The sequence below is a fragment of the Equus asinus genome, chromosome 10, assembly GCF_041296235.1.
Source record: "Equus asinus isolate D_3611 breed Donkey chromosome 10, EquAss-T2T_v2, whole genome shotgun sequence".
In the NCBI taxonomy this organism is placed as follows: Eukaryota; Metazoa; Chordata; class Mammalia; order Perissodactyla; family Equidae; genus Equus; species Equus asinus.
In genome coordinates, this window is record NC_091799.1 from 56,088,871 (window position 1) to 56,109,109 (window position 20,239).

The 20,239-nt window shown below is 36.8% G+C and overlaps 1 protein-coding gene and 1 long non-coding RNA gene across 2 annotated transcripts in view; one reads left to right on the forward strand and one right to left on the reverse strand.

The window, feature by feature from the left end:
• The window catches only part of LOC123286658 (uncharacterized), a 32,467-nt gene that overhangs the window by 5,398 nt on the left and 6,830 nt on the right, over positions 1 to 20,239 (forward strand). The gene's annotated exons all lie outside the window — the stretch shown is intronic.
• On the reverse strand, positions 537 to 20,122 carry CENPH (centromere protein H). The gene is made up of 9 exons (XM_014855329.3): positions 19,862 to 20,122; positions 17,828 to 17,883; positions 8,925 to 8,973; positions 8,456 to 8,530; positions 7,188 to 7,244; positions 5,128 to 5,191; positions 4,731 to 4,782; positions 3,280 to 3,443; positions 537 to 1,058 (listed from the first exon to the last, which is right to left on the reverse strand). Exons 1-9 carry the CDS (start codon positions 19,993 to 19,995, stop codon positions 966 to 968), a joined length of 744 nt encoding a protein of 247 aa, XP_014710815.1. The 5' UTR covers positions 19,996 to 20,122; the 3' UTR covers positions 537 to 965.

Consider the following 20,239-nt stretch of genomic DNA (forward strand, 5'->3'; position numbering starts at 1 on the left):
AAAATGGAATGGGATGCTATAAAAGGTTGCAAGTTTTATTTTTTTAATAGGACAGAGTTACATTTATTCATTTTTTTAATTTATAAAAGTAATGCATGATAAATATAGAAATACAAAAGAAAAAGTCACAATTCCTCTATGACAACCATAACTATTAACACTTTGGATATGTTTTTCTTTCTCAAGGTTGAGGTGCTTTATCTGAGTCTCTGTTTAAAGCTATGGATGAGGAGTGGGGGAACTGGGGAGATAGTCAAAGGGTACAGACTTGCAGTTAGAAGATGAGTGTTGGAGATCTAACGCACAGCATGGTGATTACAGTTAACAATACTGTATTGTATACTTCAAAGTTGCTAAGACTAGATCTTAAATATTCTCACCACAAAAAGGAATTGATAATCATGTAACATGATGGAGATGTTAGCTAATGCTACAGTGGTCAATCAACAGGTTGTACATCTTAAACTGACACAATATTATATGTCAGTTATATCACAATAAAAAAAGAGGCAAAAAAAAGAATCTGTAGTGAGATAAATCTAAAATGAGATTTATTTGAATAAAATACAACTGACAGTTGAAAGAAAAATAAAGATGTGGATACGCTTTTCTAATTTTTCTAATATCTTATTGACAAACAAATAAATGCACAGAGGTATTACAAATGCAAGTTTGGAACTGCCAGGAATGTTGTAGAAAAAATGTCCACATTCAGTGGAAAGCTGGACTAGATGTCTTTCAGGATCCTTTCAAGGCTAAGATTTTCAGATTCTTTTAGAGTATGCCAATCACTTTAATTATCATATTTCAAACAACAGATTCCATGTTGTAGTGTTGACTCAAGCGAAAAAAAGAAAGCAATATTAGAATAATTCCAAAAACAGTGAAAAAACATTTGACTTGAAATTTGCTATTTAAATTACACATCAAAGACAGAAACAAAAAATGCCAAAATAGAATTCTTATTAGATCATGGTGAGATTCTTCTCAAGCTGCAGAACAGTTTCCTTAAAGGCAGAATCCTCTGCCCAATTGGCTTTACTCCCCAAGATGAGGTTCTGTAATTAAAAAAAAAAAAATTTTTTTAATTAAAGTTAGTACTTTGAAAACTTTAACAAGATTCTTTTTTCTTTCTTTCTTTCTTAATTTTTTTTGCTGGGAAAGATTTGCCCTGAGCTAACATCTGTTGCCAATCTTCCTCTCTTTTTTTCTTTCCTCCCTAAAGCCCCAGTACATAGTTGTATATTCTAATTTTAAGTCCTTCTAGTTCTTCTGTGTGAGCTGCTACCACAGCATGGCTATAGACAGACGAGTGGTGTGGTTCCATGACTGGGAACCAAACCCAGGCTGCTGAGGCAGAGTGTGCAGAACTTTAACCTCTAGGCCATCAGTGCTGGTTCACAGAAGAAGATTTTAGAAATCCTCTTTCACTGATCTTATCAAATATTCACTGAACTAGGTGTGAACATTTACTCTGTGATCATGAGAAAAAATAGTAATATGTTCTTGTATTCTCATTTCCACTTTCAGTAAGGCTTTAGCCTTGATTCCCTAATGCTAGGGAATATTTACAATGTTTACAGTTGTTTATGCTTCATCCGTTTCTGTGGATAGTTTTTACCTAATTAAGGATCCGCACAGTGGATCCTAAATTAAAGGAAAAAGATTGCAGCTGTGGTTCAGAGTTCATTTTGCACTTCCATGGTGTAAAACAATTTCAGCATATGTAATATGCCCTATTTTAAAAAGAGGTAAAAGAAGAGCTTGGTTCTCAGCCCTTGCAAAGTTTCAAGACCCTGAAAAAGGTGAAGAAGGTTTTTGTGGTAGAAAATGGAGGAATAATTATGGTCATAATTACTGAAAATTCTGGTCATTATTCTTTGAAAAACTATGGCTCAATATTACTGAGTTACTAATTGAAATACTGTTAAAACAGATGTTAGAGTATAAGTATTATATTGTTATATATAAAAATATTAAAAACTTAGGCCTATATAAGGCATATTCTTTTTTTTTGGCAGTAGTTTTTTTTTTTGAGTTCATAATAGTTTACATCATCGTGAAATTTCAGTTGTACCTTATTTCTTGTCTGTCACCACATAAGTGCTCCCCTTCACCCCGGTGCCCACTTCCCACCCCCCTTCCCCTGGTAACCACTGAGCTGTTTTATATAAGGCATATTCTCACTGTAAGTGAACAAAAGAGCTAGTTTATGTAACTCCAGTCATATTTACAAAGGCAGATAGAAGCAAGCATTCAAACATGAATGATCTCCTAAGGGCTGATCTTCCTTTAGGAACAAAGAGAGCTCCTAAGTTGACCAAAGCTATGCTCTGTTTCACAAGGCAGTGAGTTCATTAAATAAAAATTAACACTAATTTAGAGGATCTGAATAAAAATTAAGAAATGCAGAATAATAGAAGTCTCAAAGCAGTAGGAAGGAACATGTGCCAAAGAAAATGTAAATGATTCTGTACTTATGATGCAATCCTCCACTTGAGGTTACCCCAGGGGATTTGGTTACTCCTAATCAAATCACCCACCCCTACTAAAAAGTAGGCATAAGACCTGGGGAAGAATTTTCTATGGTCAGATATAAGCCCTCTTATTCTACAAGGATATGCTTTACACATAACAGGCATTTGTTTTACATATAATAGGCAGTTTTAACTGTGTATCTTCAGAGTTGAAAACTGGTAATTTAAGTACTTCATCTCAACAGTTCCAGAGACAATTTATAATTCTAAATGTAATGAAAAAACTCCAGAATAAAGGAACACATAAAATTTAAAACTTGACATAGTAACTGCCAACATTTATTGAGAATTTACTTGGGCCAGACACTGTGCTAAACAGATTAATATGAATTATCTTCTTTAGTTTTCACAACCACTCCTTCTAAACAAGGAAACTGATGCTTAGAAAAGTTAAATTATTTGTATATGGTCAGCAACTATTAAGTAGCAATCTAGACTCCCATCACTCTATGTATGTTTTCCCACCTCCGAACTTGGAGTTTAATGCTCTCAACCATTACACCGTTCTGCCACCACAGAGCTGCTAAAATCATTCCACATAAATGCCTGAGGTTTAACCATAACAAAAAAATCAAAGCCTTAAATATTAAATATCCATGCATTCCAGATACTATCTGTAAACAGACCAATACTGAATTATTTTGTCAAGATCAAAGACTAACTGAAAGTAAGTCTGAAACTAATATAATCAATCATTTAAAAAAAGTTCTTTAGCTCCCTTCCTAATTTATGTAAATGTTACCTGGAACACATGTTGAATAACTGTAGTAATCTGTATCTCCATCTGTAGGTTTTGTTGTATGGTTTTTATCTTGTCTGAATTTTCCATACTGTCCAAATCATCTTTCTGTTTGTTCTTTTCAGTCTGTATTTCTAAAAGCTTACTTTCTGAAGCTTGTTTTAATTCTATGAGTAAAAATAAAACAATATACTATATATGACAAGTTCTACAAATAAGAATCTTGAAAATTTATGAAGCAGAAGAGTTCCTGGTTATTTCAGTCAAGAGAAAATTTTTAATAAGTAGCATTTTAGATTGCAGTTCCATTTTGATCTGAAAATGACTTCCCCAGTGCAAAATACCAATATTTTAATTTTATACTTAGTAATGCCCTCCGTGAAATGGTCAACGTGTGTATGTATGACAATGATAGCTGTCTACAAATGTCTGCAGTGGCATCATGTCAAAGAGGACTACTCTGGGTTGGCAAAAGAATAGGCAGGAGATATATGTAAGGAAATACTTTTTCCTCCTTTATTTATGAAAATGACATATCAGTAAGGTAAATTTTTAATGAAAAGTAAAAGTCCCTTCTCCAGGGATAAACATCATCAACTATTTTTTGTAATTCCCAAAATGTTCTAAGAATTAAACTGTTTAAAAACATAAATGGGTGTGTCTCAGGAGCTTGGTTCCTTGACACTGATGTATCAAAAGAAGGTTGGAAAGCAATGGAAAAAAATTAAATATCCAAAGGGTTATTTGATCAGATGACCAAAACTACTTGTGACCCTGAGATTACTTACAAATAGGAAAATCTGTATAATATTTAAAGTAACAAATCATGCCTCTATTATTAAATGAACAAAGCAGTATACAACACAGAATAAAATGATGCCAATTTTATTTTATAAGAAATAAGCATTTAAGACTGATCATCTTTTGATGGTAAAATAAAAAATTTAACTTTTCTATGATCCTTTTCTGTTTCCAAATTTTCTATAGAGAATGTGTACTACTTTTGAAATAAACATTTTAATAATTTCAATGCAAAAAGCCATTTCGTGTTCATTAAGTTAAAAAGCTGTAGAACCATATGTATCAATTGATCATTTAAAAATTATGTATATATAAATATGTTTACATGGCTGTGGAAAAAGGCCCAGAATGAGATATACCTAACTGTAGTCACACAGGAAGGAGGCATCACTTTCACATTATACTTTTCTGAATAATTTGATTTTCTCCCCCCACTGAGAATGTATGAAATTTGTGATTTAAAGTTCTAAAACAACAAAAATAAATCAAGCAAAATACATTTTATATACTACTTTTTAAACTGTCATGTCCAAAATTTAAGAAAATTTGAACTTTAAGAAATTTCTCAGTGACTGAGAGATTTGGCCTTATCAATCTCCATAGTGAGTGAAAATGTGTGTACCAAAAAAACAAACAAAATCTGTTCTACATACGCAATCTCTTCTTCCTAACATCAAGCAATTTTTCCTCCAAATCCCACGATTCCTGTTAATAGAAATAAAGATTAAGGCACATTACCTAAGAACAAATCTTTAATACCTAAGTCACTGAATTTTATCTATTAGTTCATATTTTTGAAAGCTCCAGTTTTCGATTCCTTTATTTCCACCAACAAAGATAGGACAGTAGCTTAAATTACAAGTAGATAATTAGCAACATTGGACAGAAATAATGGAGTTATGAAAAAGGGAGAGAAAACTTAAGGACAGTGAATTCTAACCATACCAGTCCCTTTGGGTAATCCTATTTAATCATAAAAAATACAGTTACCAGCAAGAAAGTGTTACTGAAAACATGAGAATGCATAAGCAGCCTAATGTGCAAAGTTACCTGCTGTGACTTCATTATTAATTTATTTAGCTTTAATACATGTTTCATGTGATCCATGAGCACACTGAAAAGGAACAAAAAATATGATTTGTTAACCTTAGTTAAAAAATAATAAATCTAATGAAGAAATCAACTAGTATATATTTACTTTCATTTAATTCACTGTATACTTCAATAGAAAGCCATCGCTTAACAACAGAAATCTGGAAAAGTTTGATATAAACTAAATTTCTGTTTAAAATTAAAGACGCATGTCCCTAGAAAAATTTTTGGTCACAGATGACAAAGAATATCAAATTTAAACATGTAGGAACATTTCTAAAAACCTCATTTTTAGGGAGGAAAAACCCTAATAGCTTGCTTTTTTAAAAAATAGATTTTATTCTTTAGAGAAGTTTTAGGTTCACAGCGAAACTGAGTGGAAGGTAAGCCCACGTACCCTCTGCCCCTACACAGGCATATCCTCCCCGACTATCAACATCCCTCACCAGAGTAGCCCATTTATTACAAACGATGAACCTGCACTGACACATCATTATCACCCGAAGTCCATAGTTTACATGAGGGGTCACTCTTGGTGTGACATGTATCCACCATACAGGACAGTTTCACTGGATAAGCTACTTTTTATCTTCATTTGTTCAACAAATATTTCCGAGTGCTTACTACATTCCAAGAACTGTGCCAGGCACCAGGAATGCAAACTAGACTAAAACACAATACCTGTTTTCAAAGAGGAAAGAATCTGGTGGGAGAGAATAAATCCACACCCATAGTGTGGTTTCATTACAACCAATAATCAAAATGAACCACTGTAACGGTTGTGTGCAGAGTAGAACAAGGGAAAGCCCTTGGATCTTAAAGGATGTGCAGTAATCACCTAGACCACCTAGATCAAGTAATCGGCTATGGCAGGAAGAAAAGGGTGTGAAACAAGACTGGACAAGAACAGTGGTTCTCATACTTCAAACTGCCACAAAGTTCCTTGGGAGGCTTATTAAATGTAGCTTGCCAGCTGTTCCCCCATTCCCCTAGCCGCTCCCCGTCTTCAGAAATTCTGAGTCCGCAGATTTGGGATGGGACCAGCAATATGATCACTGGTATAATACTAATTATTCTGATAATCAGCCAGCACAAGAAATATTGTAGAATTTTATTGGGGAGCCTGAAAAAAAGGAATCTTTGCACAGACCTGGGAGAGCTGAACTCATTTCCTACTAGTTACAGCTGTACTTGGTTGTAAACTTTAAAACATGCTAAAGGCACTGCCTCGGCCTACTTGACCTTTCTATCGTCTTTGGAAGTCAGTATGTTGAATCCGTCCTGTACTCCTTTAACTCAAGAATGTTTTAAGCTCTCCTTCTATGGGGGAGCAATAGTGCGAGAGCCTAAATTCAGATTTTAGGATTTATGTAATCCTGGGATTAAATGGAATATGGTAGAATGTGTATCAGTCTGGACTAAGATGCCCAGATAGGGGAAGTGCCCAGATCCATCTCGGCACTCTTCTGGTGCTAAAGGCAGGGGATTTTTTATCACAAGATTTTGAGAGCTTTGGGAGATAAGATCACAGGTAAGGCCCCTGAAGTCAGACACTTAGGAGCAGTTTATAGAGGACCCTGACTACCAAAGTCTTTATTTTATATTCCTTGGCAAATTGTTTTAATGTATACAAGCTCATTTCTGCCAACGAAAAATGAGGAGTATACTTCCTATCTCATTGGGTTGTTATTGTCTCATTAAATGAGATAGCACTGTTCCCATTTTACAGTAAATACTGAACAAAGTTAACTTTCAATACCTCCCTTCAAAATTTTCAGACTATCTGGATAAAACTTCCATTGCTTCTTAGGGTTGTAATCTGAATAAGATGTCAACACAACTAGAAAAGTTGTTGTAATGCTGAGGGCCCACAAAAATTCCATCACTTTTCTTATTTCTGAGATACACGTAGAAGGCAGTGACAATTAATTTAAGAAAAAAAATTTCACAAAACTAAAGTCATTATGTAGCTCTCCCTTCTTATTCCCATCTTTACCAAATCCAGAAAAAAAAAGTACCTAGTCTTGGTGTCAGTTTTCTCCAGGTTTTTTTTCAGTGCAGTTGAAAGTTGCATCCTATGAGAGGAAAAATGCTTTCATTATAAAACAGGAATAACATTTGTGGTACATTGAAAAGAAAAATTTAAAAATGACAAGATTGATTTCTATTTATAACATAAAACATAAGTAGGCTTTAAAATCTACTTGTATGGGAAATACTTTGATAAACAAGTCACAGAAATATGAAATAACACAAAGATGGATGGGGCTGTTACATGTGGTTGTGTGTTACCAGGCTGCAGGGCCCAGTAGACCTGAAATCCAGACCAAGCTTTGCTCTCCAAGCTATCCACCTTGTTGCAGAGCCTGGAAGAAGTATTAAGCATTAAGGCACTACACAGATCAGCACCAGCCAGAAATGGAAAGAGGTCTGTAACTTTAAAATATGCCTGCATACACACAAGCTCCATAAATTACTTTTAAATTCAAATAGCTAATAAATAAGTAATAATAAAAAGGCAATCAACTCAGCAATATTAGAGTCATTTCTTCTCTTCTGTCACACACACAAAAATTTGATTCATTGAAAGGAGATATCTTAATAGCTCTCAAGTCATCTTAGTTAAAAAATATGTTGTATATAATGAGCCAGCATATGAGATGAGGAAAAGGAAAAAAAGTTCACTGCTAGAAGCAATTAAAGAAAGGGGTTTTAACTACTTTTCAATTAAATGTATGAAGAAAATCATCTGGTAAGGCCGGAGATACAAAAAAGTAATTTTAAGAGTCTTTCATTTAGTTGAGATTATTAATTCAGATCACAAGTCTATAAGAGACCATGTTTATCTTATTAACAGCTATATACCAGCACCTAGCACAAAGCTTAGGACATAGTAAGCACTCAAATATTTGTTGAATGAATTTTAAAATACAAATGCAAAACCTATAATTAAAAATATATTTAAACTCACTGACAATTCTTTAACTCGATCGACATTTAATGAAATAAATAAATCCAACTAATCCTTTCAAACACTGAATGGGATTTAACCTCACCCTCCTGTTGTCTTAACTGACAGTTCGTTATTGACTCTATCTTATGTAACTTCTTCAAATGAAGATATTAATGAATCATGTAGCTTTTCTCTCAGGGCTCAAAATTTGTGTGGCCATTATCTAATCATCATTTCACTTGATTAATTCATTTTGACTAATTAAAACATTCCCTCCACCTCCTGCTCTACTCATTTTACATTCAATACTTATACATAAAATGTAATAGTTACCTGTCTAATGCAAGCTTTTTCATTTCCACAGCAATTTTCACCTCTTCAATTTCAGCTTCCTGGTCTTCAATTTTACTATCAAAGAAGCATGAACAAAAGAATTTCGGCAATATCAGAAAAGTCACTATTGAAGTAAATGTATAAAGTAACCCTTGAAAAAAGTAAAATGCCTCTATCTAAATAAAAATATTCTACAGCTGACCACACCAATGCATTTACAAATTTGATAAACTGGTGCCTCCTGAGATGCTTTTCTAAGTGTCTTCTTAAGGGGGATGCCAAAAGTGGTCATGTGACCACTCACATAAGCACATGTAAGTCTACACCCCATGACAACAACTTCTCAATAAATGCATGACAAATTACTTGAAAAAATAAAGGAAAGGAAAAAGGAAGACAATATTCTAAGACAGAAAATATTACTAAGTCTTAGTAAAAACCTCAAATAAAATTTAAAAGTACGACATACGCTTCAATTTGCTTTTCTTTCATCATTTGTTCTGGAGTTTTTTCTTCATCTACAAATAAATAATTTTTTGAAGTTAGTAACATTTTAGAATAGCACTGTCCAACAGAAATATAATGTAAGCCACAAATGCAAACCAAATACGTAATTTTCAATTTCTAGTTTCCACATTACAAAAGTAATGAGTGAAAATAATTTGAATATAGCTTATTTAACCCTATAGATCCAAAACATTATCATTTTAACATGTAATCAGTTTTAGATTACTAATAAAATACTTCACAATCTTTTCTTCCATGCATATTTTCTGTTTACAGCCTTTCTCAACGAGGACAAACCACATTTAAGTGTTCAACAATCATGTGGAGCTAGTGGCTACCAAATCGTACAGAACAGTTTTAGAATGACAGAAAATAAAAGGGATTAAAAATGAACAAGATCAATGTCAAAAAAATCAACTGTAAGTTTATATATTAGCAACAAACAATAAGAAATTAAAAATTTTAAATATCATGTACAATTGCATTCAAAAACAGGAAATATTCGTCAGCATCATGATGGGGTGAGCTGTTAGTTTTTGCCCCCACTAAAGAACAACCAAACGGACATTCATTAACCAACAGAGGATTCCCTACAAAGCACAGTAGGACGTCTGAGAGATCCACGCAGCCATATATCTGAAGGTAGGGGTACTAGATCTGGGGAAACAGTGGAAGGAGGTGAGCGGATCCCCTCCTGATCCCCAGCAGCAGCAATCTACATCACAGGTCCTCACACAGCAGCTGGTGTGTGACTGTAAGAGGAGGCAGGGAGCAGGCAGGCCTGCACATGAACACTTTTGCGTTCGGAGTGGCAACCTGGCGCATAGGACTGCTCCATACTGGCACAGAACAGCTACTGCATGGCTGTCCCACCAAGTGTAGCAGCCGAGGTGAACCACCCATGAGTGCAGAGTGGGCCTGTGTGTGCATGAAAGAAAGCGTCCCTCCCGCACACCTGCCTACCGCACCACCTTGGCTGGTCCCAGCAAGGCTGCGAATCCTAACCAGAGTGTCTGTGCATACATGTGAGACCCAGCAAGCAAATGAAGATGAACCCTATTGGCACAACTTCCACAGATGCAGCTGGTTCAGAAAACAGAGATCCTGCCCCATTCTCAGTGGTGGCAGGTGGAATCTGCAACCTGATACTACCACTATGCGCTGGCAAAGGATCACTTCATTAAACACCATGAAGAACTACATTAACACTCCATAGCAGAAGGAAAATGACTAGTCTCCAAAAATCAATCCTGAAGTCACAGAAATTTACTAGCTAAATGACAGAGAATTCAAAACAGCTGTCACAAAGAAACTCAACAAGCTACAAGAAAATTCAGAAAGACATTTCAATGAACTCAGTAATAAAATTAATAAGCACAAGGAATTCTTCACAAAACAGATTGAAACTGTAAAAGAAAAACATTCTGGAGATGAAGAACACAATGAATGAGATAAAATAATCTAGAAAGCTTAAAAAATAGAGCTGACATTATGGAGGACAGAATGAGTAATTTAGAGGAAGAAATAGAGAAATGCTTCAGGTGGAGGGGGAAAAAGAACAAAGACCAAAAAAATTAAGAAAGTTTTCGAGAAATATCTGACTCAATTAGGAAAAGCAACATAAGGATTATAGGTATTCCAGAGGGAGAAAGGAGCAGAGATTATTCTTCAAAGAAATAATAGCTGAGAAGTTCCCAAACCTGGGAAAAGAAATGGAGTCACAAGTGTATGAAGCCTATAGAACTCCTAATTACATCAATGCTAAAAGACCTTCTCCAAGGCATATACCATTAGAACTGGCAAAAGTCAATGACAGAAAAAATATTAAGGACAGCAAGGCAGAAAAAAATAACCTAGAAAGGAACCCCTATCAGGCTTTCAGCAGATTTCTCAGTCGAAACCCAAAAGATAGGAGAGATTGGAATGATATATTCACAACTCTGAAAGACAAAACTTTTCAAGTTTATTGGAAGTATTTTTCCAAACTGCTAAGAATACTCTATCTAGCAAAACTATTATTCTTTTTTTTGAGGAAGATTAGCCCTGAGCTCACATCTGCTGCTAATCCTCCTCTTTTTGCTGAGGAAGACTGGCCCTGAGCTAACATCCATGCCCATCTTCCTCTACTTTATATGTGGGACACCTACCACAGCATGATTTGCCAAACGGTTCCATGTCCGCACCTGGGATCCGAACTGGTGAACCCTGGGCTGCCAAAGCAGAACATGTGCACTTAACCACTGTGCCACTGGGCCGGCCCCTAGCAAAACTATTCTGAAGATACAATGGAGAAATAAAAACTTTCCCAGATAATCAAACGCTTAGGGAGTTCATTGCCACTAGACCTCCCTTACAAGAAATGATCAAGAATGCCCTCATACCTGAAACAAAAGGCAAAGGATTACAAAGCCTTGAGCAAGGAGATACAAAGATAGACAAAATGAGAAAATTGCAGCTCTCCATTGGAGTAAGTTAGCAAACAATTAATTATCTCATAAAAGATAAAGGGAAAGCATCAAAAATAACTCTAAACACTCCATTTTAATCACAAACTCCCAACACAAAACAGAACATTTGTGACAACAATAACTTAGATGGGGAAGTAGAGAGGGATGGAACCTGTTTAGGCTAATAAAGATAAGATGCTATCAGAAAATGCACTATCTCATTTACGAGATCTTTTATACAAACCTCATGGTAACCAGTAAACAAAAAATCAGAGCAGAGACACAAATCATAACTAAAGAGAAAACTGAGAAAATCATCACGGAAAACCATCATACTGAAATGGCAGTCCAAAATACAAAGGAAGAGAAACAAGGGAAATAGAGAACAACTGGAAAACAACAGATAAAATGGTAGTATTAAACCCTCATATATCAATAATCTAAGTGTAAATTGACTGAATTCTACAATCACAGACACAGAATGGCTCAATGGATTAAAAGACAAGATCCAACAATATGCTGCCTCCAGGAAACATCTCAGCTCTAAAGACAAACATAGGCTCAGAGTGAAAGGATGGAAGACAATAATTCAAGTAAATGGCAAGCAAAAGAAAGCAGGTATTACCATACTTATATCAGACAAAGCAGATCTCAAGATAAAAAAGGCAATGAGAGACAAAGGGGGCACTATATAATGATAAAAGGGACATTCCACCAGGAGGACATAACAGTTATGAATATATATGCACCTAACACAAGAGCACTGAAGTATATAAAGCAACTATTAACAGACCTAGAGGGAGAAATTAACAGCAACACAATAGGAATAGGGGACCTAAACACCCCACTTACATCAATGCATAGATCATCCATACAGAAAGGAAACAAAGCAGTAGTGGACTTAAATGAAAAACTAAACCAGATGGAGTTAATAGACACATATAGAACATTCCATCCCAAAACAGCCAAACACACATTATTCACAAGTGCACATGGAAGATTCTCAAAGATAGCCCATACGTTGGGAAACAAGGCAAGCTTCAATAAATTTAAGAAGACTTAAATGATATCAAGCATCTTTTCTGACCACAATGATATGAAACTAGAAGTCAACTACAAGAAAAAAGCTGGGAAAGTCACAAATATGTGAAGACTAAACAACATGCTGCAGAACAACCATTGGATCAATGAAGAAATCAAAAAATACCTGGAGACAAATGAAAATACATCATAACAACTCTTATGGGATGCAGCAAAAGCAGTTCTAAGAGGAAAATTCATAGCAATATAGGCCCACCTAGACAAAAAAGAAAAATCTCAAATAAGTAATCTTTTTCTTTTTTTGAGGAAGATTAGCCCTGAGCTAACTGCTGCCAATCTTCCTCTTTTTTGCTGAAGAAAACTGGCCCTGAGCTAACATCCATGCCCATCTTCCTCTACTTTATATGTGGGACGCCTACCAAAGCATGGCGTGCCAAGCAGTGCCATGTTGGCACCCGGGATCCCAACTGGTGAACCTCGGGCGGCCAAAGCGGAACGTGTGCACTTAACTGCTGCACCACTGCGCCAGCCTCTCAAGTAAGTAATCTTAAACTACACCTAACAGAACTAGAAAAAAAAGAACAAAGCCGTAAGTCAGCAGAAGGAGGAAATAATAAAAATTAGAGCAAAAATAAATGAAATAGAGACCAAAAAACATTAGAATGGATTAATGAAACTAAGAGATGTTTCTTTGAGAAGATAAACAAAATTGACAGACTAAGAAAAAAAGAGAGAAGGCTCAAATAAATAAAATTAGAAATGAAAGAGGAGGGGCCGGCCCCGTGGCCAAGTGGTTAAGTTTGTGTGCTCTGCTTCAGTGGCCCAGGGTTTTGCTGGTTCAGATCCTGGGGATGGACATGGCAACCACTCATCAAGCCATGCTGAGGTGGCATCTCATATAGCACAGCCAGAAGAACCTACAACTAGAATATACAACTATGTACTGGGGGGCTTTGGGGAGAAGAAGATTGGCAAAAGATGTTAGCTCAGGTGCAAATCTTTAAAAAAAAGAAATGAAAGAAGAGAAATTACAATGGATATTACAGAAATACAAAGGATTATAAGAGAAGACTATGAAAGACTATATGGCAACAAATCAGATAAACTAGAAGAAATGGATAAATTCTTACACTCATATGACCTCCCAAAATGAACCAAGATGATATAGAGAAACTGAACAGACAAATAACAAGAGATTGAAACAGTAATCACAAGCCTCCCAAGAAACAAAAGTCCAGGACCACATGGCTTCTCTGGAGAATTCCAACAAACATTCAAAGAAGACTTCATCTCTCTCCTTCTCAGACTATTCCAAAAAATTAAAGAGGATAGCACGCTTCCTAACCCATTCTATGAGGCCAACATCACCCTGATACCAAAACCAGACAAGGACTACAAAAAGGAGGGAAATTTCAGGCCAATATCACTGATGAACATAAATGCAAAAATCCCGAACAAAATATTGGCAAACTGAATACAGCAATACATTAAAAGGATCATACACCATGATCAAGTGGCATTCATCCCAGGGATGCAGGGATGGCTCAACATCCACAAATCAATCAATGTGATACACCATGTTAACAAAATGAGGAATAAAAATCACATGATCATCTCAAAAGATGCAGAGAAAGCATCTGACAAGATGCAACATCTGTTTATGATTAAAAAGAAACTCTCAATAAAATGGGTATAGAAGGGCAACGTAATAAAGGCCATCTATGAGAAACCCACAGACAACATCATACTCACTAGTGAAGAACTGAAAGCCATCCCTCTGAGAACAGGAACAAGACAAGGGTGCCCACTCTCACCACTCCTATTCAACACAGTACTGGAAGTTTTGGCCAGAGCAATTAGGCAAGAAAAAGAAATAAAAGGTATCCAAATTGGAAAGGAATAAGTGAAACTCTCACTGTTTGTGGATGACATGATTTTATGTATAGAAAACCTAAAGAATCCACCAGAAAACTATTAGAAATAATCAACAACTACCAGCAAATTTACAGGGTACAAAATCAACTCACAAAAATCAGTTGCATTGCTATACACTAATAACAAACTAGCAGAAAGAGAACTCAAGATACAATCCTATGTACAAAAGCACAAAAAGAATAAACTACCTCAGAGTAAATTTAACCAAGGAGGTGAAAGACTTATACAATGAAAACTATAAGACATTATGGAAAGAAATCAATGATGACAGAAAGAAATGGGAAGCTATGCACATGGATTGGAAGAATAAACAATTAAAATGTCCATATTACCTAAAGCAATCTACAGATTCAGTGCAGTCCCATTCAGAATCCCAATGTCATTCTACACAGAAATAGATCAAAGAATCCCAAATTTATATGGAACAACAGATGACCTCAAATAGCTAAAGCACTACAGAGAAAAAAAAGCAAAGCTGGACACATCACAATCCATGACTTCAAAATATAATACAGAGCTATAGTAATCAAAACAGTACAGTACTGGCACAAAAACAGACATACAGATCAATCCAACAGAACTGAAAGCCCAGAAATAAAACCACACATCTATGGAGAGCTAATCTTGGACAAAGGAGCTAAGGACATATAATGGAGAAAGGAGAGTCTCTTCAATAGATGGCGTTGGGAAAACTGGACAACCACACGCAAAATAATGAAAGTAGACCATTATCTTACACCATACACAAAAATTAAACCAAAATGGATCAAAGACTCGAACGTAAGACCTGAAACCATAACACTCCTAGAAGAAAATATAGGCAGTACACTTTTTGACATCATCCATAGCAGCATCTTTTCAAATATCATGTCTACTCAGTCATGGGAAACAAAAGAAAAAAACAGATGGGACTACATCACACTAAAGAGCTTCTGCAAGGCAAAGGAAACCAGGAACAAAACAAAAAGACAACACACCACCTGGGAGAAAATATTTACAAATCTTATGTCCAATAAAGGGTTAATTTCCAAAATACATGAAGAACTCATACAACTCAACAACCAAAAAACAAACTGATCAAAAAATGTGCAGAGGATATGAACATTTTTCCAAGGAAGATATACAGATGGCCAATAGGCAAATGAAAAGATGTTCAACACCACTAAGTATTAGGTAAATGCAAATCAAAACTACTATGAGATATCACTGTACACCTCTTAAAATGGCTATAATTACCAAGGTAAAAAACAACAAATGTTGGAGAGCATGTGGAGAAAAGGGAACCCTCATACACTACTGGTGGGACTGCATACTTGTGCAGCCACTATGGAAAACAGTGTGGAGATTTCTCAAAAAGTAAAAAATAGAAATACCATATGATCCAGCTATCCCACTACTGGGTATTTATCCAAAGAACCTGAAATCAACAATTCAAAGAGACTTATGCACCCCTACGATCATTGCAACATTATTCACGATAGCCAAGATGGGGAAGCAACCCAAATCCCATCAACTGATGAATGGGGAAAGATGTAGTATATATACACAATGGAATACTACTCAGCCATAAAAAAGACTAAACCATCCTATTTGCAAAAACATGGATGGACCTTAAGGGTATTATGTTAAGTGAAATAAGTCAGACAGAGAAAGACAAACACTGTATGATTTCATTCATATGTGGAAGATAAACACATAAAGAGAACAGTTTAGTGGTTACCAAAGGGGAAGGGGGTTGGGATGAGTAAAAGGGGTAAAGGGGCACATATATATGGTGATGGATAAAAATTAGATGATTGGTGGTGAGCACAATGCAGTCTAAAGAGGCTACAACCTAACTTTTTGTGGCTTGCTTTAAATCTGTCCTTTCCTTTAGTTGTAGAAATTCTATAGTGTGGACTGTTAAATCTACTAAAGTTTTCAGATGTCACAATTCCTTAAAAATACAAGGAAAACAAGAAACATAAGAGAAGGATGACTCTTTCTTCTCACTTGGATTTTAGCTTTAATGTCTTCTCAGAGAAGCCATCTCTGATTACTTTATCTAAAGCAGCCCCACCCCTTATCATACCATTATCTCCTGCATCACATTTACCACATTTCATAATTATCTTGCATGTTTCTTTGCTTACCTATTTTGCTACACAGAATTTAAGCTCCAAGAGGGCAAAGTCTGTCTTGTGCAAGACCATATCTCCATGCCTAGCATGGTGGCAGGAACATATCACTTAAAAATGAGTTGAATGAAGGCAGGAATACCTATGGAGATAATTCCTCAATGGTCCAAATTTTGAATTGCTTTTCCCCTATACCTTGTCCTCTAAGAAGATAGATTATCCTTTTTTATTAGGAGGGTTCTCATGCCAGGAAAAGCATTGGCCACGTCCTACCTCTCATCTCTGAGGTAGAGCTCATCTCATGGGCTTTGGAAACAAGGAGACCATTAGCTCCTCCAGGGAAAGGACAGTGACCTACTGGTCATCCTTGAGCTAAGCATTATTGATATAGTAGAAGGGTCATGGCTTTGCAGGCAAGAAGGCCTGATTCATATCCCAGATCCATAATTTACTAGTTATAGTAAGCAGGAAAGAGGCTAGGGGACCCATTTTATTCATTTACTTATTTTTTTGCATAAAATTACTTTAGAAACCCAGAACATTGTATGGAAAACACACCAGAACTGTCTTCAGATCTATGGCCTTAAAAAAGAGCTTGAGCAGAGTCCAAAAGTTACCTAAATTCAAACACGGATTCAGGTGAAATGATGAAGACATCTATGATGTCCCTTGGTTTTTCCACAACTCTTGTATTATTTGCTTTTATTCTTTAAGCTACAGAGAAAGAAAGATTCAGCAACATCTATCCTTGTGACCCAAGGGCTTATCAATCAGGTGGCAATAAGTGGTTATTACTTTAAGAAGGCTAAACCCATCATTTCACTACTCTCTTGGTCCCTGAGACTTTTGAATTAATAATTTTAAAAGATAAATTTAAATTTTTTGTGTGTTTAAAACAGAAAATTGTCACTCATATCTTTAAGCTGATCTCCCTTCTGCCTCTCGTTCCTATAATCCAGTGTTCCTCAAAGTATAGGTCTCAGATTACTTGCTTAACAATCATCTGATCCACTAATTTAATCTTCAAGTTCTTAATAGTAGCAGGATCTATGATTCCTTCAGCCCACAGGGATTTCCCAATTCTCTGATCAACAGAACTTAACTGTCTTGCATTGTTAGTTGTCTTATGAATATTTCCTGAATCCCTAACTAGTTCCTAAGAGCTGGGGCAAGACTGCTTTTTGCCTTCTTATATGGTATAGTACTTTTATGCTGCCCCTCCCATTCCCTAAATAAATAATTTTTTGGAAAGTTGATTTTATTTTCCCTAGTGTACTGTACACCATCAAACTCACAAAACCTTATGTGAAAATGAAAATACTTACTTGCATCAATCATTGATTTATATTCCAAGAGTTGTTGTTTCGTCTGTGCTCTCAGCCTAAAAACAGATAAGGAAAAGAGAAAGTCCTACACTTACTGTGGTTTTACTCATTACTGTATGATAAACCAACTCATCTTTTTCTGAAGCTGATGTAACAAAATGAGTATAAGTAAATCAGCATTAAAGTCTTTCAGTTTGGCCTCATTTTATTTAAAATGGACATAAAGAACTGTAAGGCCTCAGAGGAAGACACAATGGAATACAGCAGGAAAACAGCATTTGTGAAGGAGAGTTAAAAATTTGATTTTTGAATTTATTCTTAATGGGCCACACTGAAAAGGGGCTTAATGAGAGCTGCTACACAAAGAAGAAATAAAATGGTAAATTACCAACAGACTGTAACAATGTCAGGAGATACAGAAAAATAACAAAGATACTAATCCTTGGATAGACAGGTAATCTATATAGTTTCTTAGTTGTCCTATGATTCTACTTACCTCAGAATCATAAATAAAATAAGTAGGAAAGCTATGGGTAAAATGGTAATTAGTTATTAAGTTGTATTTACAACATGTCTCACATTTAGGTGGTAGTTTCATAATTCAGAAACTGGCCGCTTTGTGACTTTGAGAACTGTTTAAGCAGCTAAGAAACATTAGACAAATTTCTAAAGCTCCATGGCATAAGTTCCTTATGTTTTGAAATTCCAAATGAAAAGAGCAATTTCTGGGGCCAGCCCACGGCCAAGTGGTTAAGTTCACGTGCTCTGCTTCCAGGGCAAAGAGTTTCACCACTTTGGATTCTGGGGATGGACACAGCACCACTCATCAAGCCCTGCTGGGCGGCTTCCCACACAGCACAACCGGAAGGACCTAGAACTACAATATACAACTATGTACTGGGGGCTTCGGAGAGAAAAAGAAGAAGAAAAAAAAAGACTGGCAACAAATGTTAGCTCAGGTGCCAATCAAAAAGAAAAAGAAAAGAGCAATTTCTTAGGCTGGCATTTTATAAGACACACTGAAAGAATAGTTTCTTGTTAACTGAGATTAAAAAGGAGATCTTATACGTTTAATATTTTAGTATTTTATACTGTAAGGAGGGAATTTTTAAAGTGAAGTTATGAGGTTTATTATTAGCCAAGGCCTTTCAAAGCAGTGGTAAAGCTAAATAAAATAGTTAGAATGCTTATCAAAAAAAGAAAAAAATCCCCTTATTATGATTTAGAACAGGTCTGCAAATTTTTTCTGTAAAAGACCAGAAAATAAATATTTTAGGCTTTGAGAGTCATAGGGTCTCTGTTGTAACTACTCAACTCGGTCCTTGCAGTAGTTGCGTTCCAATAACACTTTACTTAAGGGCACTGAAATTTGAATCTCATATAATTTTCAACTGTTATTAAATATTCCTTTTGTGATTTTTTTCCCCCAACTATTTAAAAACATAAAAAGTATTCTTAGCTTGAGGGGCCACACAGAAACAGGCAGGCAGTAGGGTCGATTTGGCACGGGCTTTAGTTGCCCACTGGTTTAAACGATTGATCTTCCTTCTTATCAAATCTTCCCCCAGCAACTGCTGAGCGGAAAAGTATAAACATCGCCCTCTTGGTGGAAAATGTTAACAAAGCTTCTGGACTGGAAAGGGTCGTTAAGTATAAAAGAAAGGGGCGCGGCAACCTCTCCCCGGAGACTCAGGGCTCGGATGCACGCCACAAACCGCTTGCAAAGTGGGGGCCCAGGGCATGAGGGGGTAAGAAAAGGAGGGGGGATTTACCGCTCCCTGGGCCCCGAGGGCCCTATGCTAAACGTTTGTCCCAGGGCATCTCATTTAACCCCGAAAGCAACTCTGCTGGGGGGGGGGGGTCATTTTTCTCCACCAAGATGAAGAAAGGGGCTTAAAATGCTTAAGTGAATGATGCAGTCACACAGCCACTAAGCGACTGACACTGAATTTGAACCCTGGACATTCTCCGCAAAGGGCGGAGCTCTTGCCACGACGCCCACTTGGCTCCGGCCTAGCGGCCAGAGGTAACAACCTGAGCAACAGGCTCACGCGGTCCTCGGGACGAGCGGCCTGGGCGCCGGCGACTTGCGGCGGCCCGCCTTCCCCGCCTTCCTCTCCGGAGGACGCGGGCTCGGCGGCGGCGGGGTCCTCGGATTGCTTCTCCATACTGGCTCGGCCGAAGAGCCACCGCGGAGGACCAGCCAACGCCGCCTCAGAACCGGACCCGTTTCCCGCCTCTAAATTGATACCCGGAAGGGCGGGGGAGCCGTGGCAGCGCGCCCCACCCCTTCCGCCCCACGGCCCCACCCTTTCCGCCTCGTCTTCCGGTTGCGGTGGGTCCTGCTGTCCGTTCTTTTCTCCCAGCTGAAGTCGTTGCAGACCGCTAGTAGAAAGTCCTAAAGGGGCTGGC

Excerpts from the sequence above, each read along its gene's own strand:
- CENPH (XM_014855329.3), bottom strand. The coding sequence starts at position 19,995 with ATGGAGAAGCAATCCGAGGACCCCGCCGCCGCCGAGCCCGCGTCCTCC. Across the intron at positions 8,531-8,924 it reads AAAGAAAAGCAAATTGAAGC|TAAAATTGAAGACCAGGAAG; the intron begins GTATGTCGTACT and ends CTTCTTTGATAG. Across the intron at positions 1,059-3,279 it reads TTATTCAACATGTGTTCCAG|AACCTCATCTTGGGGAGTAA; the intron begins GTAACATTTACA and ends TTTTAATTACAG.